Source organism: Dermacentor albipictus, chromosome 6, assembly GCF_038994185.2.
Source record: "Dermacentor albipictus isolate Rhodes 1998 colony chromosome 6, USDA_Dalb.pri_finalv2, whole genome shotgun sequence".
NCBI classification, from domain to species: domain Eukaryota; kingdom Metazoa; phylum Arthropoda; class Arachnida; order Ixodida; family Ixodidae; genus Dermacentor; species Dermacentor albipictus.
In genome coordinates, this window is record NC_091826.1 from 122274308 (window position 1) to 122299346 (window position 25039).

At 45.5% G+C, this 25039-nt stretch overlaps 1 protein-coding gene across 2 annotated transcripts in view; it reads right to left on the reverse strand.

The window, feature by feature from the left end:
• The window catches only part of LOC135913805 (sodium-dependent nutrient amino acid transporter 1-like), a 107019-nt gene that overhangs the window by 45796 nt on the left and 36184 nt on the right, over positions 1–25039 (reverse strand). For both annotated transcript variants that reach the window (XM_065446498.1, XM_065446497.1), the window contains exons 7-9: positions 21420–21523; positions 18235–18359; positions 2304–2422 (exon numbers count right to left, since the gene is read on the reverse strand). In XM_065446498.1, the coding sequence (XP_065302570.1) occupies positions 2304–2422; positions 18235–18359; positions 21420–21523 (348 nt within the window). The remainder of the gene's footprint in view (positions 1–2303; positions 2423–18234; positions 18360–21419; positions 21524–25039) is intronic.

Sequence of the window (25039 nt, forward strand, 5' to 3'; positions counted from 1 at the left end):
CAAAAAATTATGAGAGAAATATGATCGTAGTCGGTACAGGCAAAGAATTGAAGGATTTCACGTGCAAAAGCATTTTTTATGGGGTTTTACGTGTCAAAACCACTTTCTGATTATGAGGCACGCCGTAGTGGGGGACTCCGGAAATTTTGACTACCTGGGGTTCTTTAACATGCACCTAAATCTAAGTACACGGGTGTTTTCGCATTTCGCGCCCATCGAAACGCTGCCGCCGTGGCCGGGATGTGCAAAAACACGGTTGGATTATAAAGCACGTCGCTGTTGGGTGGTCCATGATTAATTTGAACAGTCATGGTTGTTTAACGCACAAATAAATTTAAGTACACCAGCGTTTATAAGTTTTGCCTAATAAGAACGCGGCCGTCGCTGACGGAATTGACCCCGCGACCTCGAACTCTGCACCACAACGCCATAGCCACAGGGCCACCCCGGTATGGGTTTCGATCTGCATATGCGGCAGTTCAATGGTTCAGCTAGCACGCGAGTTATAGATTGCCTTAAAATGGCGTTGTCACCTTGGAGATTTATCACCTTAAACCATCATATTGCATTATGAATGCTACAATTTGCAATGATATTTTGTGGGCGCAAAAAAATATGGTAGCATGCACATTTAGAAAAGTAAACCGTAGTTTAAACCATAAAGCCACAAGCACGAGTATTCGACGACTATACCTACTACCCATAATTCCCCCTGGATCTCTAGTTCTATAGTTCCCTGTCGTAATTTAATACGAAACTAAACGTGGCCATCTTGGTCAGAACACACGAGATATGTCCAGAAGCGCGCTTGCCGGCTTTACGCATCGTCCATTGCGCATGAGAAAAAAAATTATGCCGCACTTCTTTGTAAGTTGTTCTCTTTCTTTCCCACAAATTACACAGGAATAGCTGCTAGGAAACTTCGTTCATCTCCCGTGCAATTTGCCGCAAGAACAAACATTGTCGTTCGTTCGCAGAAGTCGTAAGCGAAGAAAACTGTATTTGTTACCAACTAGAGTGTCACACTTGTCGTCATCGTCGTCGCACAAAGTACTGCTTTTGGGATTGGAACTTAACAAGCAAAATAAAAAGTATTTATTTAGACTGTGTTAGCACATTAAGCTTCCCTGCAAATCGGCTACGCTTAGCGTGAGACGAGGCTGGGTGCGCCAAAAAAGATGGATGGTGTCGTCATCATGAAATTACCGCATGAGCTCGCAATGACGTCGCGAATTTTGACAGTGACAACTCGGGTACAGTTGATAACGTTCAAAATATAAAAGGTGTCAACGCCACTCGGTTTCAAGGAAAAAAACAATGAAATCCATGACGTCACACTGACCTACCGCGCTGAAGTTTCGAAGCGAGACTCACTGCACCAATAATCAACCCTTTACTGCTAGAGCAATAAATGTAAGCGTTGAAATGACATATTTAGCCGTCTACTTTCATTTAGTGTTGCTCTCTGTGGTGCCTTTAAAGCGGCCCTGCAATGCGCCAAGGAAAGCTTCTTGAGCGGTACAGAAGGAACCGCCTCAATGCGGCGATTTTGTGTACTTCCTGGACAGGACGTGACATCAAGGTGCGGCGCTATGATTAGCGATTAAAAATGTAACGAGTGTTTTACATTTGTGCGAGGTGTTGCAACCCTGGGAACGACGCATCAACATGCCGAGCACTTGGCGCGCCAAAGGCCACCTCGCAGCCGCTGTTGTATACCCATAAAAGGTGGGCCACAACCTCTGAAATCGTACGGCGTGCCGCCCGATTGCGGAGGCCATGCGCGCCCCATCAACAGGCTGAGCAAGGTTGGGGAAACGCGGGCCGCCGATTTTCGCCAATATTCCGCCGCTGTTGGCGCTTCCCTATAATTTCATGGGAGAGTGAAACGTGGCATCTAAAACGTCGAACATTCGAGCTCAGGGTAACTCTCATCTTTCATGTATTTTGAAATTTCTCGGACCGATGACTTGGGCATGTGTGAATTATCGTAACCATTGTTTGCTCTTTGTTCGGAGGCGTGCTGCGAATAGATCTAGAGCAAGCAAAAATGGGGGTCTAAAAAAAAAAGAGGTGTTACAGGGCCCGTTCCTGACTTGCATCTTTAGTGGGCCTTGAAATTCTTCCAACACTAATACAACGGAGAAGCAGGTCCGCCATAGTATCGCGCCATATTCTAATCTCGCTACCTGGTTTCGTTGCCACTTTCAGTGAAATAGCATTTTTTTTTCTGGGTTTAAGACATATCAAATAGCAATGCGCAGCACTGTATACAGAATTCCATGCGTATCGAATCACGTTACCAGTGATCCGAGTCCCGTGAAGACCACAAAAAAGAAGAACACTGGCAGCACGGCTCCACTCGTCCGGGTGGACAACAGCGCCTCCGGGATCTGCGCGAAGGCCACGTCCTCCACCACGTCTGCGATGGCAGGAATATGCGTATCGCCCGCTGTGCGAAAGCTGAGATGGCTAACAGGGAGTGACACGTGAAGGTTTAGAGGTCATCTGGTGTTGTGCCACGTGTGACTTAGTGATGCAGAACAGTTGAATTGCTACCGAGAAAGCAACTTGCCACGGTTAGTTATTGTTACAGAGAGTAGAATGCGCCCGCCATGAGGAGCCGGAATTATAAATGGGAGGGCTAATATTCAGAGATTTGGTGGATTTACAGCGCTTTAAGGACGCAGGAAATAAATTGGCGAAAAAAAGAAAGGCGAAGCAACAGGTAAGACACTGGCCTTCAGGTCAGCTGAAGAACGACCTGTTCTTTCGCTTTTTCTCCTCTCATTTTTTTCCTATTTCTCTAAAGCGCTGCAAATTCATGAAATGTCGATATTGCAACTAGCCCACCTGTCCGCTTTAAGTAATGATATTCAGATAATTTCTCGCGGCGAATTTGACCTCCTTACAGAAAGCAAATTCCTCGCAGATGTGTGAAATCATTTTTCCAAATATGTATTGACCAAATCAAGCGTTCGACCAAAACCCACTCGTTCAGCTAAAAGCGTGATTCAAAACAGGGTCACTGACCTAGCCAAAACAAAACCGTGACGTTTCGTATTTCACACAGAACCTTCCTTGATAATGATGTCGATCTCAGGGAGGTTAGTAAATATGTCTTAGTAGGTGGCAAAAGGTTTTAAACACTGAGGTGGTTCAGATTCCCTACCGTCCTGGTAATTGCAAGAGGTAGTGTATATTACGAGTAATTCCCCCCAATACTCGCCAACACGATAGAGCTTCTTCAATCATTTGGACTCGCAATAAAATGCATATGATTAGTTTCCAGTGAACCCAGCCCCTTTGTGAACAAGGTTCCGTATAAAACCTGGGAAGTCAGGAAATTTTTTTTTACTTCAATAATGACTCAGTTTTTCAAGCAGTTCACAGTTTCTATAATGTCAGCCATTAATTCTCTCCTTACAAATGCCCACTGCTTGCAGTGTTGCTTAATGCGCTGAAATCGTGTTCATACTATCGACACTTATCGTGTACAAGAATAATCGTGGAGGTTTCGCTGTTCTGTGCCACCCTTGCTTCCCGCTTTCTGGCAGGGTCTCGGGCAGGGCGAGCATCCGACAACCTCGCACATCGCAGCACAGCTAAGCGCGCCGCGCGCAGCGTGTAGTATTTTCTAAGCTGCTGACGTCACGTCAGCCATATTCTGAACATTCAGCCCTATAATAAACATTGAACATTCATCCTTCTTTGAGTACTGGTACGTGGGATAACGGAAACTCTGTCACTTGGTCTGACTGAATGATTTCAAAATTATGTCGTTGGCATGTCATAACAAAGAGAGCGAGCCCTGTCTGCCTATGGCTATTTCTTTCGTAATGAAGACGGTAACCCTAGTTGTTAAATGGTGCAGCGCCCAAGCACCTCAAGTTCTGAAGAGGCCAAATCCAGAATGCTACTCTATAAACTGAATTTTTCGTAATTCTAGATTACCAATAGATTACGACTGTCGTCATTCAGATTGATGCATTTTCCCAAGTTCACTGAACACTTTGGATACTAAATGTCATCCGAGACCTTCCAAAGCTAGTCTGAAGGCTCAAACAAGTCAGGGTGCTCGAGATTTCAAGTTGGTCGAGTGGTTATCCAAACCACGCCCCGCACCACAAACTTCTGATGTCATTGTATCACGTCACTCCTCTGCTATTGGTCAATTATAGGACCAGCTTAAGAACTTATCCTGATTCCTTCCCATTTCTCGCTCCAAAAAGCTACTGCTATTTCTGTATGACCTATGACAATACTGATCACATCTGCGCGCGCTGCTGCCGCTCAATATCAATGCGCCGTTCAATTATTCACTGACGTCACGCTGTTCCCGTGGATATTGGTAGTTTTGATAACTCGCTTCTGATTGGACAAATGCGTCTCTCATGACCAACGCCAAAACGTAAATCCGCTGGAGGTATGCGAAGCTTAGCTCGTCCCTATGATTAATATGTCTGCGGTGATTGCATGAAAATCACCGACAGCGCACTTTTATACCTCGCGGACTCACTAGTTTAGGCAATTGTGAAAAACTTTACTAACCGTTCTCGCATATTCAAAACGGACCCCAGTTCCTAAACTTGCTTCAATTTGCCCGCTCTGTGCAATACACACCTATCGAGATTTCAGCTTAGTAGTAATATTTCGCCGTCTGTGGCAGTGGGCATGCGAGCAGCACTAGTTGCACTATGCCTCATGCGCAACTTTTCTTCGCTCCACAGACTTTCCTGATGCTGGCCCTTGTTTCACCTTCTGCGCCCATCCAAACGTGCCCTACCATGGGCGAACGCGTCGATGCTGTCCAAGATCAAGAGCCCGTCACCGGCACGTGTGGCCTCCATAATCTTCCATCCTTCCTGGATGTACCGCTAGATGTACACCGCATCGTTTCTGGGACGACGTCACTGGCTGATTCACCGCCCTTTCCCAGCCCCTTCAAAAGCAGCTTGCTGATGAACTACTCCTTCAGTGGGCATGCGAGCAGCACTAGTTGCACTATGCCTCATGCGCAACTTTTCTTCGCTCCACAGATTTCCCTGATGCTGGCCCTTGTTTCACCTTCTGCGCCCATCCAAACGTGCCCTACCATGGGCGAACGCGTCGATGCTGTCCAAGATCAAGAGCCCGTCACCGGCACGTGTGGCCTCCATAATCTTCCATCCTTCCTGGATGTACCGCTAGATGGACACCGCATCGTTTCTGGGACGACGTCACTGGCTGATTCACCGCCCTTTCCCAGCCCCTTCAAAAGCAGCTTGCTGATGAACTACTCCTTCAGTGGGCATGCGAGCAGCACTAGTTGCACTATGCCTCATGCGCAACTTTTCTTCGCTCCACAGATTTTCCTGATGCTGGCCCTTGTTTCACCTTCTGCGCCCATCCAAACGTGCCCTACCATGGGCGAACGCGTCGATGCTGTCCAAGATCAAGAGCCCGTCACCGGCACGTGTGGCCTCCATAATCTTCCATCCTTCCTGGATGTACCGCTAGATGGACACCGCATCGTTTCTGGGACGACGTCACTGGCTGATTCACCGCCCTTTCCCAGCCCCTTCAAAAGCAGCTTGCTGATGAACTACTCCTTCAGTGGGCATGCGAGCAGCACTAGTTGCACTATGCCTCATGCGCAACTTTTCTTCGCTCCACAGGTGCGTAACAATTTGACCCTGTATGCTAAACGGAGTGATAATCGCTCACTTTTGCTGCTCCCATGCCCACTTGTCTTATATGCTGCTATGTGTGATTGCTGCGACGTGGCACTGTTGTTGTTGCAATGCGGTGATGTCGAGGAAAACCCGGGGCCTCCAAGGGTGCAGAGGTCGGCTCAAGATGACTCTGCGTCGAGTAGTCTTCCCGAATCCCAGTCGGATCAAATGGGTACAGTGCTATTAATGCTAAAAGACATAAAGAAGTCGACAGTCGAGCTTGCCAAAGGTCAGTCCGAGTTGAAATCAGATATGAAGGATGTGAAAGCCAGCCAAAACGCAATCGAAGTCAAGCTAACTGATATTTTCCGCCGTCTTGAATCACTTGAGAAAAAATCTGAAGCCCTAGACACATTTTGCAAAGATATCGCCATACTTCAAGAGAGCGCTGAACGGTCAAAAAAGCGGCAGGACACCATAGTCTCGCACTTAGACGACTTGGAAGACAGGTCAAGGCGGAATAACTTGGTTTTTCACGGCATACCCGATTCCCATGAGTCATGGCTGCAAACTGAACAAAAAACCGTGGATGCCCTGTCGTCAGCTATGGGAAATGCCTTGCCACCAAACTCAGTTGAACGGGCGCATCGACTCGGGACTTTTTCAAACACAAAATGTCGTCCGGTTATAATGAAACTAACAAACTTCAAAATTAAGGAGAGCATACTTTCGTCGCGTAGCCAGCTTAAAAATAGTAACATTTCAGTAACTGAGGACTTCTCGCCTGCGACAAGGCTCGCTCGAAAAAAGCTTCTCAAATTTGGTAAAAACCAACCTAATTCCCCCTCATTTAAACTACGTTTTAACAAACTTTTCATTGGTAATCAATGTTTTATGTATGATTCAACAACTGACAGCGTTAAGCAAGTTAAAAGTGGTGTTCTAGATCACTCAAGCGCACCTGACAATCTGCGTCATCATCCTGCTACATAGCAATGCGCAAAGGGCAATGGCGTATCTTTAACACCACAAGTCTCCGTGCTTGTTGCAAACGCTCGAAGTGTGTTTCGCAAACGCGTGGAACTAGAATCGCTCATCGATAGCTGTAATGCTGGTATCATTGCATTAACAGAAACGTGGCTACAACCCCATGTGCAAGATTGTGAAATCTTTGACTTGTCTCGATTTCATACCTTCCGTTGCGATCGCACTAATCGCAAAGGCGGAGGCGTACTACTCGCTATTTCAAAATCCCTGCAAGGTCATCAAGTCCACTTATACTGTAACCTGGAAGTTGTGTGCGCGTGCGTCGATATCGGTTACCGTAAAATTACGATTGTTGTCTGCTACCGCGCTCCATCCTACCCATCCACTTTCACCACTGAGCTTCACGATGTGCTTAACACCCTTACTTGGCGGCATCCTTCGAACCCCATCATATTATTGGGGGATTTCAATTTCCCCAACATATGCTGGACTACTGAACCTCCGCACTGTTATCCATTTTCTTCGCAAGGTAACGACTTTCTTGATCTCTGCTCTTTGTTTTCCCTAACACAATTAGTATTAGAACCAACGAGGATCTCGGAAAGCGCCGCTAACCTCCTTGACTTAATATTATGCTCTCATCCTGACATAGTTACCAATGTTTCATGCTTACCGGGCTTAAGCGATCACCTGGGTCTTTCTTTCAACATATTATCTCCTGTGATAAAACCAATTCTTGAAAAAAAAATAATTTACCACTACGATAGGGCAAACTTTGACGATATTAATATTCACCTGGCTAATTTTCTTGATCCTTTCCTAAGCCAATTTGATGATCGCACGGTTGATGAGAACTGGACCGTTTTCAAAAATAAGATACATGAGCTTACCGACAAGTTTATTCCATCAAGCGTAATATCCTGCAATGTTAAAAAACCCTGGTTCAATTCCAAGTTAAAAAGGCTTTCAAACCGAAAAAAAACGACTGTATCGAATAGCCAATAAAAGTTCACTGGCATCGAAATGGGACGCTTATAAGGAGGCAAACAGTACTTACACAGAAGCTATTAAACTTGCCAAAAAGACATTCCAAGTACACACTTTGCCCACAATGCTTGCGAATGACACTAAAAGGTTTTGGCGTGTTATTAACCCTTCCAAAGATAATTCAATCACGTTGATTGATTCCAACGGTTCACCGGTACCCGAAGATGTATGTCCCCATATCCTTAACTCTGTGTTCTGTAACAACTTTATCGTATGTAGTAACCCTGTGCTTCCAACCCTCGAGTCTTGCAATTACCCACCTATGGACTTTATTATCATTGAACCTCTTGGGGTCGAAAATGTAATCAAAGGTCTTAAGTTGTCATCAAGTCCTGGTGCTGATTCGGTTAACGCGAAATTCCTGAAAAATACTGTTGTTTATTCATCTGTTCTGCTTTCGAAAATTTTTCAGCAATCCTTAGATACCCATCGGCTACCTACAGATTGGAAGGTCGGGAAGGTGGTCCCACTTCATAAGTCCGGTAGCAAACATTCGCCACTCAACTACCACCCCATTTCCCTCACAAGCATTCCTTGCAAGGTTCTTGAACATATTCTGTACTCACATTTAGCTAAGCACTTACACAATAATTCATTTTTTACAAAAGCACAACATGGTTTCCGAAAAAGCTTGTCATGTGAAACCCAACTTCTTTCTTTTACTCACAGCCTTCATCTTATTCTCGACAAAGGTTCTTTCGCAGACTGTGTTTTCTTTGATTTCGCCAAGGCCTTCGACAAAGTGTGCCATAAATTACTTCTATTTAAACTTAGTAAACTGAATCTTGATCCTCACCTGTTAGCATGGCTTGAACATTTTCTATTTAATCGGTCACAGTATGTTGTGGTTGAAAATCATATGTCCTCATCTAATCCTGTAGACTCTGGTGTGCCCCAAGGATCTGTTATACGCCCTCTTCTTTTTTTAATTTATATTAACGACTTACCCAATGACGTTTGTTCTAACATTTACCTTTTCGCAGATGACTGTGTTATGCTCCGTGAAATCTCGGACAAATCTGATAACAAATTCTTACAAGACGATATAAACGCTATCTCTAATTGGTGTGACGTATGGTTAATGCAACTTAACGTAAGTAAATGTAAATGTATGCGTGTAACTCGCAGCCATATTCCTCCACCGAACTATTACCTTAATGATACTCCCCTAGAGGTCGTAACATCGTATAAATACCTAGGCGTCCACATAACCTCATCACTTTCCTGGTCGTTGCACATCGACAACGTAATTAACAGTACTAATCGCATGCTAGGTTATCTTCGCCGAAACTTTTCCTCTGCTCCTACATCATTAAAATTAATTCCGTACGAAACGCTTATTAGGAGTAAAATGGAGTACGCTTCATCCATCTGGGACCCGCACCTCGAAACCCTTACTCAATCACTCGAACTAATCCAAAACAATGCCGTACGTTTCATTCATAACAACTACAGACGTACATCAAGCGTAACTGCCATGAAAAACTCTTTGCTGCTTGCTCCTCTCTCAGCCCGGCGTAAGTGCTTTCGCCTTGCTTTATTTCATAAACTATATTTCCACAATTCGTACCTACGCGATAATCTAATATCACCTCCTACCTACATTTCCTCTCGCATCGACCATAGCCATAAGGTTGGAATCATTCAGTGCCGCACCAGAACCTGTAACGAATCATTCATTCCTAGGACCTCTCAGGAATGGAACCACCTTCCCGGCGCAGTTGTCGCAATCAAGGACAACTCAAAGTTTCGTTCGGCCTTATCAGACATCATCACTCCCGGATGCAATTAACTAATCACATTTGTTGTTTATTGCTGCTTTGTTTATTTACTTGTGTATGTTTTTTTTTACCCACTCCCCTCTGTAATACTTCGGTCTTGAGGGTACAATAAAATAAAAAAATAAAAAAAATCACTTAAAAATCGAATGAGGTGGGGAAGCTATTTTATTTATTTATATTTATTTATACATACATACATACTGCAGCCTCAATGAGGCTATTACAGGTGTGGGATGAACAACAAATACACAACATTTATAAACAAAGCTGTGTAAATTTTTCCGTGGTAGTGAACGGATGTTGCCCGGTAATGAATTGCAGGCTTCAATTGTTGGTGGATAAAAGCTCTGTTAAAGGAATCAGTGCGGGCAAAAATGGTAGATATATTTAGAGCATGGTGACTCCTCGTACATTAGGGTTTGGAAAACGTCAAGTATATAGTGATCTAGAGAGGAGAGGCGAGGAGAATTTATTAACGTGTGAAGGAATTTTAGGCATTCTAGTTTGCGACGCTCTGCAAGAGGACTGAGACCAAGTAGGGGAAGAGAGTTAGATGGCGAAAATTCCTTGCCATATCTACTACAAACTACACACACAGCCTTTTTTTTTGCACTGATTCTAGTTTTTTGACGTCAGAATGTTTGTATGAGTTCCATGCAACACAGCCATATTGGAGGATGGGGCGAATCAGGGTTTTATATGTAAGTTTAGTTTCTTGATGAGCAAAACGAAGCGTACGATGAAAGTAACCGAGTATTTTAGGGCCTTGTTAATGGTGACATCAATGTTTTTTTGGACCCCGACAAATCGTATGGTAATAGAATACCTAAATATTTGAATTCGAAGTCCCCATTTAAAGTAATTTTGTTAAAGGCATAGGCAAAGAAGGAAGGTGATGAGCGTCGTGTAAAGGGCATGGAGACAGTGGAGACAGGAGACTTGAAGTGAACACGGGTGCAGGCTTGTCAAAGATGGTGGGAAATACACTCTAACTGTTGACATATTATTATTCGTCATCTTGATTTCATGAATGTAGAAGGGCGTAAATGGACGTTCCTGAATAAGTGTTGTTGATATCGACGTTTCGTGTACCAACCTCAGCACTAATATATATTTTGAGGTATACTTTATTCGGCGAATTTTCGCGAATATTTGTCATCCATTTACATTGACACGAAAGTGGGTCTGCTGCCCTAAAGAACGTGTACAAAGATTTCATTAACTGTAAATATGAACTTTCTAATCAAAAATTGAGAGGACGTTTAAGCTTCGCCTTTCAGAGTGGAAGACGATAGCATTCAAAGATCCCTGACGGACTCTCAGGCTTCCCGGTAACCGGAGCGTATGTAACTGGAAACGCTTGCCGCGAACGCTGTACACGAAGGCGAGCTTTGTGGTAGAGCCACGGCTTCTTGATTGGGCCGCGATGCGGCGGAGGCGAGTTAATGCTGTGGTTAATGCAAGGAACCGGGCGCGCCGCTCCATGGCCCGCAAGACGCCCATCGCGCCGGCGCGCGCAATATGGCGGACGCCGCGGCCGGTTTGTGCGAGAAGGGGTTTCTTCGAGTTTTCGCGTAACAGAATTATGTTTTCTCGTACAGTCAAATTACGATCCGAGAGCTATCATGTCTGTGCAAGTCGAAGTTTACGATTTTTCTACGTAGTTCAGCTACAGAAATTCAATTAGTTCAGTCAGTTCCGTACATCATATTGTCACGTGGTGGTGACGTTAAGAACACAGTAGCAATACTGTGATAGATGTCACGTGGTGGTGACGTTAAAAACACAGTAGCAATACTGTGATAGACAAAACTAACTTTTATTGGGCGAACCTGTGCCCACAAAACAGGCTACACTTATAGCACAACGATAGCGGCGAACACGGTCGGCGACCGTCGAAAATTTGATCAGCGGGTCCAGCGCGTCGGCTTTTATACAGCAGTCATCGAATGTTCCAGACTAATCGTTGAGACACGCGTGCCTTCCACAAAGTTCTACACCATTCGCGTCACACGATGATATCGGATAACATAAGGTTCGGCGACAACAGACAGCGGATAGAAGCATCGATAACTTTCCAGAAACTTCGGATACACGCAGGCGCGTCCCGCGCTGTGTGACAACATTTGTTAGGCGGCGAAACTTGGTCGCCCGATAAAGATAAGTACACGTGTCAATATCGAGCGCCTGGGTATGCGTAGTTCAAAAACTTTTCGCCGATGCGACGTCTGACACCTTGCGCGGACTGCTGGATTTTTTGCGACATGGGCTCTTTAACGCTCACCCGTTAAAACCACAAAGCATTCATTAATACGATGTGTAGACCTGCATATTTGATTCATTCTCGGGGGAACGCGCATTTGTAAAAAAAGTAACCAGCGGCTGATAACGAACCGTGCATTATCGATCGTTCTTTATTACCATAACTTGTCGCCGCGATTCAATGAATGGTGAAGCGCTTACACCTTTAGTGAAAAGTCGTCAGCCTTTCTCTTCTCCGAAAATAAACGCGACGATATATCACAAATTACTATGGACGGGGTTTAAGGCCTATTCTTATTTCCCTCTTCCAATCGAGGCCGCAGGTGAGACTGCCCGCTCTTCAGCATTTTATATGGTCGTACCTTCAAATTTATCATTAAAAAACTGACTGTGGCTTAGCTAAGGTTAAGCCCAGGATGCGAAGCATACTAGCCTTTATTTTAACGCGACAACGTTAAGGAGCTCGTGTCGGAGAAAAGCCGGTGTCGTCGGCGTCGGCTCAGGCGTGCGGCGCTTGCTCAGGCGCACATTTCGTTGTCGCGCCGAACGCTGTGTTGCTCGACGCTCACCGCGTCCGATGCGGGGCGCGTAGTCGCTGCGCCGTAGCAAAGCCACCTAGAAACAGTCTCTGTAGCACGCCGCAACCTTCGCTTCTCATTCCAACGAGCAGCTCTGTCTCCAGGAGGCATCTCACCTCGTGAGTGTCTAGCAGAGGCAAGCGCAGCTACTGCATAGAGAAAGAAAAAAAAGTTAAGAGCGGCCACTCCCATACACCCCCAGCGGCCCAATCGGACCTAGCGCACCTGGCGATTGATGAGAGCAACTGGCCTGCACCTCCTGTTTCGGTTCCGCTGGCGCGAAATTTGGATTACCCCGCGTAACCGACGTTGGGCTGTCGCGGAAGCTTGTCATTTCAGACCACTTTTCGTCACCCAAATGGCAACGCTTTTATTTGTCGCTTTGATTTAGCGATTCACTCTTTTGTCTAGTTCAATATTTGGTGTGAATTGAGGTAGTGACGCAATTTTTATTTCGATTAAGTTGTAACAGATGGAGATAGAGGTAATCATAGTTCACTACGGCTTTATCCATCGCGCTTGTCTTTTGTGTTTTGGTCCAAGCGCTCATATGTATCAAAGAGACAGAGTTTCCGCAATGTTTTTATTGCAAATCAAGATAGGCTTCTTCTGGGTTCTGTCGTTGTCAAAGCACCACGACACACTGCAGTAGCTGCCGTAGCTTGGACCGCCGGACGGCATGGCATCAGCACGGTCTGAAAATGTCAATAAGTGCACGTTTCATTATTTACCAAAAACATATGCACGCGTCATAACTGTACCAGGAAACCGCTTTGAATGAATAGCGAACCGATGCATAATATAAAACCACCGACACATCCTGACCTCTGACCCATATAACCCGCACTTACAAGGATAAATGTTGATACCCCGTACAGGGGTGTTCAAAAGTTCCCAGGCCGCTTTCCCATTTAATCCCATGGAGGGCATCACGGCCTGTGAAGTTTTGGACACCCCTGTACGTACTCAGTATAAGGAGCACATTGGTAGGCAAAATAGCAGTTCACATAAGCGTGATGAAGATACATTCGAAACGTCCAAATACGAGGCCTTTGTTCAAATGCGCGCCACGCCACGCCTACGCGACAATACGTTGTGCAATGTCTTCGCCACAAAAAAATGATAAGGAACCGAAAATTACTAGAATGCGCAGTACTTCCCAACACGGCCGCCGCAATAAGTACGTGCAGTAGTCACTGGTGACTTTTCTCCACCGTTACTTTTCTGTATAAACAATCCGCACGGACGCATACACCAGCGTCCGTCCGTGCGCCTTAGATACACACCTCGCTAAAGTACCAAACGCAATAAGCTATGCTCGCTGTTTATGTCACATGCCATTGTTTGCAAGCAATATCGTTAAAATATTCAGGAGCCCTTACTCTATAAAGGAAACGAGCAAGCAAAACTTCGCTACAGCGTGCCTAACGTCCTGCTTTATTTAGGTAGCGCGCGTCCCCGGAACGCCGTTTTCGGACTGAATCAGCGTGGCGTCTTTTATGTTCTTTCCAGCGTTCGTCAGCCTCTAGAACGGGCCAACGAAAAGACCGTCAACCGTGACGCGATCATTTAAACGCGGTTTAGGAATTCAATTTTCTCGAAACCGGAATTTTCCTGAAATGCGCAATTCATGATATCGACCTTAAGCGTTGTCCAGCAGATCATTTTTAATCCGCCAACACGAACTATTTCAATGGAACGCCGATACCGCGGTTATCGCAAACAGCGCTGGGCAAGAACGGTTTACCCTCGCAAACCTAGACCCAGCGTCTCGATGGCGTCTGACAAGCTGCGAGTCGCAGTGCAGTGCACAGCCGTGAACCGGTGGAAGGTAATGGCAGCTTCGCGTCGTTTGATTATTTTCACGGAACGCAACCAACAAAGATTATGCCGTTCTCGGTGCAGATAGCAAGGAAGTACAGCTAGTACAGCCCTCTTGCTACGCGTTTCTTGAGGGGGGATGCTTTTCGCAATGTGCGCGTCTCGCCGCCTCATATAGAGCCGCAAACTGCTTTTTTTAGCGAACCTCGTCGCGCTCACAAGTCAATTACTCCACGCTTCGCTTAAAAACGTGACTCACCTTTCTCACACACAAGAACACCGCCGCAGCCGACGTTCACGAGACGTTCCCGCTGGCACGCCGCTGGTGTCGTTGATTTCTTCTCCATGGACGAATGGTGATTGGTGTTGATGGCAGTACGAATGAAGAACAAAAAGCACGGAAGGTGTTCTCGATAAATTCTGTTCTTATGTATCAGAAACACGCCAAATTTGGGTGTATAATTATTATTTTGTAAAGCGATTGAGCAGAATTCATTACAACATTTTCTTTTTTTGCGCCTGCGTCCCCTGGCGTTTGATGAGAGCATTCGTTCGTTACGTAGCCGTGACGTAGTTCCTGAGGCCAGATTTCTCGGAGTGTCCGCTCTTAGTCTTTTTCTTTCTCTATGGCTACTGCCGCGACACCGCGAGCGACGGCACGAGTTGGAGCCCCGTTTCTCCTCTGTCGTGACGTCACGGTGTCACGTGGTATTAAAGGCGACACCGCCGCGCCTGAGGAGCTGGGTTGAGCTCTAGTAATATGCTTCGCATAAAATGAAAGAAATTAGTTTGACCTCGCATATTACTAACTGGGTTGAGCCATATCTATGCAACGGTAATAAGAACGATAGCGTTAACAGATCCTATTCACGGTTTTTAGACCTATGCTGCGGCGTTCCGCAGGGGCCTGTTTTGGGACTATGCTTAATCCTTATATTAATGACATTGTGCACGGGGCGGACTCGTTTGTATATTTCAAGTTATTCGCAGATGGGGACTGCATCTTATTGACCTCTGTCAATTCTGTCTCTGAACAAATGACCTTGAATAACACTTTAAATAAATTGCTAGAATGGTGTGCTAAATGGGAAATGGATATAAAACTTCAGAAAACTGTGCCCGTGTGCATCACTAATAAGCGCAACAAGCTTCCCTTTGCCTACCACATAATAACAACCCCCTTGAAGACGTTTAGGAATGCGAACATTTAGGACTGGCATTGACTGGTCCACACCTAACTGGTCGACCCATATAAATAACATATGATGAACAGCCCCAAAGAAAATAGGCCTTTTGAAACATAAGTCAGGCGAATCTTTTTCCTCCCTGATATTCGTGGCATACAATGCTTTCATCACACCCTCTTTGGAATATGGCAGTAGTGTCTAAGACCATTTTACTCGGAAAATGCAGAGAAACTTCAGAAATTTCAGAGATTAGCCCCTCCGCTATGTTTACAAATGTTTCAAAGGTCTTCACACACCTTCGGCTATGTTACAATTGCCCGAACTCGAACCACTTGCTCAAAGAAGAAAGACAGGACGTTTGAACTTCTTAGCTTCTATTTATTTGGTAAACTGGGAATAAAACCTTATGACTACGTTGAAAAAGACACTGGTCGAGCCTCACATCTCAAACACAGTCATCACATCAAGCTTTGTATTCGCAAGAATTACCTTCTATAGATATTCATTCTTCCCGCTCACAATTACAGAATTAATCGCCACCAACTTCACCCTTGCTACGTAATACTTTGTAATGTGTTAACATGCATGCTTTCTTTTTTTTTTTTCACGCTCTCCTGCTTGAAATATTGTCCGCAGTATTGTACCAAATAAAACAGAATAAAGAACAATGAAGAATAAGCGCGGGTGCAGGAAACACGACAATCAGCGTAGGGCACAAAAATGTGTTCCGTTATGTTGCCCCTCGCCCTGTTTGTTGTCGCTCTCAATTTTTACAACGAAGCTCTATGCTTTTACCTTCCAAGAAAATTTTCGTGTCATTGTGGTAAGCAACAAACTCCCCATATGTGGGCCGGTCGCGAAGATAGTGAGATGCCAGGCCGACCCGCGGCGGAGGTGAAGCAGGCGTTAGGCACTTCCCGGTACGTGGGCTGATCCCGAAGATAGTGCCATGCCGGGCCGACCCGCAGCGGAGGTGAAGCAGGCGTTCAGCACTCCCCCTTACGTGGGCCGAACCCTAAGGTAATGCCATGCCGGGCCGACCCGCGGTGGAGGTGAAGCAGGCGTTAAGCACTCCCCGTTACGTGGGCCGATCCCGAAGATAGTGCCATGCCGGGCCGACCCGCGGTGGAGGTGAAGCAGGCGTTAAGCACTCCCCCTTACGTGGGCCGATCCCGAAGCTAGTGCCATGCCGGGCCAACCCGCGGTGGAGGTGAAGCAGGCGTTAAGATCTCCCCGTTACGTGGGCCGATCCCGAAGATAGTGCCATGCCGGGCCGACCCGCGGTGGAGGTGAAGCAGGCGTTAAGCACTCCCCCTTACGTGGGCCGATCCCGAAGCTAGTGCCATGCCGGGCCAACCCGCGGTGGAGGTGAAGCAGGCGTTAAGCACTCCCCGTTACGTGGGCCGATCCCGAAGATAGTGCCATGCCGGGCCGACCCGCGGTGGAGGTGAAGCAGGCGTTAAGCACTCCCCCTTACGTGGGCCGATCCCGAAGCTAGTGCCATGCCGGGCCAACCCGCGGTGGAGGTGAAGCAGGCGTTAAGCACTCCCCGTTACGTGGGCCGATCCCGAAGATAGTGCCATGCCGGGCCGACCCGCGGTGGAGGTGAAGCAGGCGTTAAGCACTCCCCCTTACGTGGGCCGATCCCGAAGCTAGTGCCATGCCGGGCCAACCCGCGGTGGAGGTGAAGCAGGCGTTAAGATCTCCCCGTTACGTGGGCCGATCCCGATGATAGTGATATGCCGGGCCGACTCGCGGCGGAGTTGAAGCAGGCGTTAAGCACTCCCCCTTACGTGGGCCGCTCCCGAAGATAGTGCCATGCCGGACCGACCCGCGGCGGAGATGAAACAGGCGTTAAGCGCTCCCCGTTACGTGGGGCAATACGGAAGTAAGTGCCATGCCGGGCCGACCCGCGGCGGAGGTAAAGCAGGCGTTAGGCACAACCCCCTTGCGCGAGCCGATCGCGAAGATAGTGCAATGCCGGGCCGACCCGCAGCGGAGGTGCAGTTCGCCATTAAGAGGCCAACATACACAGCTTCAATAGTCATGCTTCTTCACAGATTGGAAGGGCACTGAGATTTTTTCTACAAGGAAAAGAGAATGAAGGTGCTAGAAAGTTGTCGCTCCTGGATTACAACCCCGCAAACCCACGTGAAACACGTGGTGGCCATCACCAGTTGAGCTGCAGCTCAGCCATCCTGACGCTCACTTTTTTTATGCTTATGTAGAGGTGTGTATTGGCCACGTACGTGTATAAAATCTTGCCGAAAATAACAATGTTTAAAGACGTAAAAAAATTGAGAGACGTGCGAGCTTTCATTTTGTATTTCCCTTATATGCTCCATATTGCCGCCGTGTCCTTTCAGGTGCGTGCCTCGCTAAAGTGCAATATTTCGTACAACAATAACCTAGCCTGGCACTGCAGTCTGCCGCACATAACTTTTCATGCTATATAGCCTCGTCTGGGTGCTTGAATGTGTAGCTCGACTCATCGTCCTAGTGCTTCAACCCAAAACACCACCCAGCGTTTGTTCAGTTATAGTGTTCTTGGTGTCTGCGACGAAAACCGACAGAGCAAACAGCACGGAAGTGTTATATCACTACAAACACATTGGCTGACCCGGGCGCACACAAACTGGTGGCAATCAATTAAACGTCACTGTGTTTCATCAGCTATGGAGCTATACTCCTGTGTGCCAGCTTGCCGATTCCATTGCCAGTCGCTGCAGCCGATACTAAACGCAAGCGCGTCCCTTTTTGCGTAACTCTAAATAACTCACGATCCTCAACTGTGGCGTCTTTCATAGCCATTTTGGGACATATGATATCACTAAAGACCGAGTAACGAACATACAGGTAGATTCGTTTTTTTGGAGGACTTTGGCCCTCTTGAAGCCGCACAGGTGCGGCTACTCACTGCTCGCCATGACCTGGTCGATCTCGAGACCCGTCTTGCGGGCGTAGCTGCCCAGCACAAAGAAAACAATCGCCGCCGTACCCAGGCACCTCAGGGTGTCGAGAACCAGCACGTAGGCTAGGTCACTGCGCGAAAACACAAAAAATTAATCAGCAGCCCAGAGGCCCGGCAAATCGCGGAACGATTAAAAACGGGCATCACGAGCTCAGAAGCCGCAACTTGTTTTCAATTTACCCCTTCTGGGCAACCTTGCTACTTTAACGTAATGCAGCATGTGATAACGCTCGCCCTCGCTGCAACAAGGGCGCTAATTATTTTTATTTTTATTTGAACATGTATACCGCAGGATTTGGCTGCCCTTACATGAGGGATTACAAAGGTAAAACAACAGCAATCATGAACAGATATGAGTCGCTTTGCTTTAGTCACAAAAGATTCCACAGTATTAGAACACACAGCACTGTTTCGCAAGTCATTCGAGTAAGTGATAGCGGAGGGAAACAGTGAATATTTATTTATATTAACTCGCTTTATATTAACTTGGAGGTTGGTGATCTAGCTTACTGTGGTCAGTTCTTGATGAGGGGAAAGAAGGGATCAAGTAAGTAACGTGATTGTGAAATTTTGAAGTGGCCATGGTACAAAAGGTAAGTGAATTTAAGTTTTGAGATTATTCTTCGTTGTGTCAGTGGTTCTAAACGTGCTTTCATTAATAGTTCATAGACACTGGATCGCCTTGAATAACCAGAATATACGAATCTGATTGCCAGTTTTTGTATGCGCTTTACTTTATCATTTAGGTGTTTTTGATAAGGGCTCTAGATTAAATCAGCATATTCTAATGATGCCCTGATAACTGTTTTGTAGGCATTTAATTTGACGTGTGGCGGAGTATTGCGCAGCTTCCTTCTTAAGAAGGACGGTTTACCTTCAACGGTCTGAAATATGAAGGAAATGTGAAGTTCCAAGTTAATTAGGTTCCACGTGATATTAAGGCCCAAGATTTTACTTAATTGCATTTGACGAGTGCGGTGTTTCCTAGAGTATACATGAAATGTAACATTGTCCCGTATGCGCTTTTGTGTTCCGTTACACACGATACGCCTTTCTGTACCCTAGCTATCTTGATAATAATTTAACGTTACGTAATATACCTGGCTCTTGGTGACTCCAAGCAAATGGATGCAAGGCCAGGTTAACTTAACTATTTCGATAAGCTAGTGGAATAAACAAGAATCGACGTCACTAAAATTACCAGAATGTACGAAGTGCTTCTATACTGCTGCAATTTTCGGTAACGTGATCACCGAACCGCGCTCCTCAACGTGAAACATAAACTGCATACTTCCGTGCATCATACGTCATCACAGCAACCAGTGAAACGCGGTCACGTTTTCTAATTCTTTTGCCCGATCGACCACAAATACTATAGCGATTTTACTTTATGTTTGCAAGAAATAACAAACCAAATATTTACACGAAATAAGAGATCAGTATAGATATTAAGCAACAGAACAATATAAATTTGAAAAGTCTTTAGCTACATTGCCTACAGTTACCAGCCTTGCCTCGACTGACGCCATACTAAAACTAATTTGTCATTGTCAAAACTTCGAATACATTCCAACCGCTCCGGTACACATTCGTGTGCAATTCGGTCTAGTAAAGTCTTTCTCCGAGGAGAATTACTTTGCACGAATAATTTTTATCAGATGCTCTCTAGCAGAGCGGGCAGTGATGTCTGCATGTCACACTGCCCTTCTGCATCGCCACATGCAATACAGGACCAGAAGCATAACGATACCGATTGGGGTGCAGGTATGAGATCAAATAGACCGGAAACGAAATCGGTATGGGTCATTCGGAAGTTCTTATATAATTGTATGTTGGACAACGCCCCAAGGAAATGCAGTATTCCAACAGCTATGACACACGTGTTTCGTCCTTCGTGCATATATTACAGCGGACGCCCTATGGAATTCTTTGCTTCTTTGCTACAATTGTATTGGTGTGCAGGGGAAAGAACAATATTTTTGCGGCTCTTCGTACCATCGTTCCCTAGACTCGCTCAAAAGCATCGTTTTGCAGGTCTGTTCAATAATGCAGTGGTCGGTAATGCGTTATAGGGAGAACACTAGACCACAGGAAAATTTGTTCGACATTTTATGAGTTGCATTGCTTAAGTGATCTGAAGAAAAACCTACATGAAAATTTGCAAGTCAGTACAACTTCCCGTAAATATTCGGCGCACTGGCCCCGTCATTTGGTCAGCCGCGACTATAAAATATCAGGCAAAGGCAAAGTAAAGTAAAGGTTACAGCGTGCGGGTAAAATTGGGTGCTTCACATCTCTAACAAACAGGAACAGGGAGACCACTTGGCGCAAAAACAGCTAGCGAACTTAACATTCGCGGACTCTTCGGGAAAGGATTCCAAGGCCGATCCGAGGCCGACCAACACGCTACCCGGAGGCTTCCACTGTAACCACAACACGAAAAGGATTCCTCTTCATGTGGAACTAGAACAGGATAACCAGGAACACTTGGTACAAATATTGTACGCCAACTCTCGTAGTGTGCAACATTTCAAGGACGTACGAAATTGGTATAACCAAGGAAACCTTAATAGACCACTGCTGCCCTTTTCCTTGTATCCCTTTCCGAGCAATTCGCACACCTATTTTCGCCAATATGGCTCACTGTTTCGTAATATTCCAGCCATGCGCCTATGCAACCTGCATCACTTATCAGCCTGATCGCTACATTCCAGCACAGTGTAGACGCATCATAAAGCTTATTAAAGCCGTCAAACCGAGTGCGTCGGTTACATAACTGTGTTGCAGAACGTGGAGTGTTGTGCAGTCTGTAGGCTCCATGTTCTACAACTGGATATACGGCAGTGCCGCGCAGGACTGCTAGATCAGAATCGCCATCAATAAAGTAAGTTAAAACAAACAATGCCTTAAGAATTCCATCACATATGATATCACACCGTAGGTGGGACGTGCAGTTGCTCTTACAATCTGACCATGCACAGCAATTGCTGTTATCTCGTGCAACTATTTGCTCCGCATATATTGTTAGTAACTGACAGGATTAATTTCCGAATAAGGCAGCTACAAACTTTGTTACTAACTTTTTTCTTCAACATGTAACTCGCGGCTACAGAACCATCCACATTGCTCACATGACGAAGTTGTTCTGGAAGGAGTTGTGGGCGGTGATAAAGCTGATGCCGTAGCCACCGAGACCAATGCCGAACGCGGCGAAGGCCACCACGTCCAGCCAGAGCTGCGGATGATAACAAACGCAAGGTGGCATCGTCAGCGGCCGTATGAAGTTTGAAGTTTGAAGTTTGAAGTTTATTTCCTTTCTTCATTACAGAAAGAGGAAACAAGAGCTAAAGGCCATACGGCCTGACAGGGGCTCTTGCTCCTAAGTGCGTTCGGCTTACATGATGATCCGATGTACGAAAAAAAGCAAATATAACAGGAAACAAGCAAGTACGATGTACAAAAGAAAAATAAACAAGATAATGTGTACATTATACAATGACTATGTGTAAAAGACATTTATGCTTCAGTTTTGGTTTGTGCAATCACATTACCGCGCAGATTAAGGAATACATATATAGTGCATAAAAAAATGTAGTGCTAGAGCAATTTATGTGTAATTAATTTGATAGTGTATGACTGACTGAATAAACTTTATTGAAACCAGCAAGAGATGGTGGCTGGGCCTAGGCCTCCCACGTGGGGACGTCGAGGTGTTGCCTCTTCGCCGCCTCGCAGGCCTGCTGGGTCGCCCAGAGTTGGTCGTCAAGGTTGGGGCTACGCAGGGCAGCGTGCCATCTCGACGAGAGGGTCGTGGGGTTAGTGTCGGCGTATTGGTGTGTACAGTCCCAAAGCATGTGTGGAAGTGTGGCCGGCTGTGTCTTGCAGATATGGCACGTGGGATTGGGGTAAATGTCTGGGTAGATCTTGTTGTAAAGTTGTAACGAGGGGTAAGTATTGGTTTGTAGCAGGCGGAAAGTTGTAGCCTGCGCTGGGGATAGTTTGTTGTGTGGGCCGGGGAAGGTTCTACGCTCTAAGTAGAAGGACTTCACAAGATCATTGTAGCGTGTCAGGCGATCCCTACCGGTGGGGGCAGCCTCCCCTTCTCCCGCGCGGTTAACTAGGCCTCGCGCTAAGGAGTGGGTAACCTCGTTGAGGTTGGGGAGGTGCGGGTGGACGGTGCCTACATGAGCCGGGAACCAGACGAGTGTAACCTGATGGTCGGTTGAGCGGGGCACTTGCCGCAAGATGCGCAAGGCTTGGTATGAAATACGGCCGTTGATATAGTTGATAACGGCGGAGCGGGAGTCAGAGACGATGGTATGGCATGTTGGGTCTAGTGTGGCTAGCGCGATGGCCACTTCTTCAGCTTCCTCAGCGTGTGGGGTTACTAGGCTTATAGCATAGTGGAGAGAGCCTTCACGCGTGGTGACGGCTGCGAATCGGGTACCGTGGGAATACTCGGCGGCGTCGACGAAACTCACACCGTCGTGGCGAGTAAGGGATTTGGTGAGAACCGTGGCACGTGCTGTGCGACGTGCGTGGTTGTATTCGGGGTGCATATTTCTGGGGATAGGATCGGCGTGAATCCAAGCTCGTATGATGGAGGGGATCTGGTGCTTATGGCCGTGTTGATGGTGGTAGGTGATACCGTGCGAGGTGAGGATATGGCGACCCGTCGCTGTGAGAATGAGTCTCTCCAGCTGAGAGCGACGTTGGGCCTCGATGAGCTCGTCCAGTGTATGAGTAGGTTTTTTATACATTGCTTAAAATTAGGCGCACAGAAATCAATTTTTTGCTCAACAATGTTTAGTAGCCTAGGTATTTGATAGTTTATATCCTGACGTCCGTAGTTAGTACGCGTGAATGGTATTTTCTTGATTTGATAACGTAATGGGTATCGAAAAGAAGTGGGTATGCTGACAACATGGAGCCTGTATTTTTTTATATGTAAGAGTAATCTATAATAAAATACTTGATTTGCTCGGATCAATAAATGTTTGTCGAAAAGATTGTGTGTGGGTAAGTCACGCGGCCTGCCATGGTAGTTTTCAAAAATTCGGAGTACTCGTTTTTGCAAGCTTAATAACTTATCATAGTTTTTGTTGTAGTTGTTCCCCAGATCAAGACACAATAAGTTAGCTTCGAGTAAAAAAGGGCGTAGTATATTGCTTTCTTTAGCCATAAAGGTATTAAATCACCTATGTTATACATACAGCCTACTACTTTGCTAAGATCATTGCAAAGCTTATTGACATGATTGTCCCAGGAGAGGTTTTCTTGGAACCATACCCCCAAAAACTTTTGCGTTGTTACTTGTTCTAGCCTCTTTGCTTGAGTTAGAACAGTTATATTAACAGGCAATGGCTTGTTTATCGGTCTAAATATTATATATTTGGTTTTGTTGACATTCAATTGTAGTTTGTTGATGTACAGCCATTCAGATAATAAATTTAAATAATCATTTATTTCTTTTTGTATGCATTGCAAGGAAGAATTTGCAAAGAAAAGATTAGTATCGTCTGCGTACATGATGGTATTAGGTGAGGAAGAAATGTTAGGAAGGTCATTGATATATAGATTAAATAATATAGGACCAAGTATGGATCCCTGTGGCACGCCATTCTATATTTTGAGAAGTGGGGAAGTGGCCTGATTATATGAAAAAAACTGCTAACGTTCCGTTAAGTAACTTCTCATTAACTCTAATGCTGTACCACGTATACCGTAGTCATAAAGTTTACACAGAAGTATACCATGATTTACGCTATCAAAAGCCTTACGTAGGTCCAGAAATAAGCCTACCGTGTATAAACGGTTTTCTATATTTTGCAGTATTTTATGTTTTATATATAAGAGCGCATCCTCACATGATTTATTTTTTGGAATCCGTACTGCGCCGTACTAATAATAGAATATTTCCTTAAGAAACCTTCTAGTCGAGTGTTTAGAAGAGTTTCAAAAAGTTTTGAAAAAAGAGGTAGTATAGATATGGGTCGGAAGTTGTTTACACTATGATCAGCACCGCCTTTATGAACCGGGCAGACTCTGGCTATTTTAAGTTTGCTAGGAAAAATTCCGGACTCAAAAATTTTATTAATAATATGAGCTAATACATTAGAGATGATGTCAGACACATATTTTATAGGCGATGCCATGATACCGTCGAAACCTGCAGCGCTGTTTGACTTAAAGTTTTTGATCACGCTCTCTACTTCGGTTGGTGTCACCGGAAATAGCATTAAAGAATTTTGCAGAGACGGTTTCACAGTATGCGCTATGTCTTCTGGATCTGCTGCAGAAATGTTGCAGAAATGTTGCTTTCCGAAAGTAATGCGATTACCGCATTACTTTCGGAAAGTAATGCGGTAATCAAACTCCCAAAACCCCCATGACTAGCATGGATATAGTTAATTTATATTTGTTTATTTTCTGTTTCAACAAGGTACAAGTCATATTGACAGAGATAATGTTCCAAGTAGCGATTGGTACATGCTAGACAATGTGATCTGTAAAAGAATAAGGGTAAGAGAAAGTCAAAGTGCTGTCAATGTGAAAATGCTGTGGGCTGCAAAAAAAATACTGTTAAAAGTGTCACTTGTGCCTCAATTGTAACATTACAAGCATGTACAACTCCAATTGTATATGTCTATTCGCTTTAATCATTGGACTTGAACATTCTCGAAAATAGCGACATGTCCTAAATGTTTGTCGGCAAACGGACATTCGTTCTCATTTTACTTAATTTTCACTA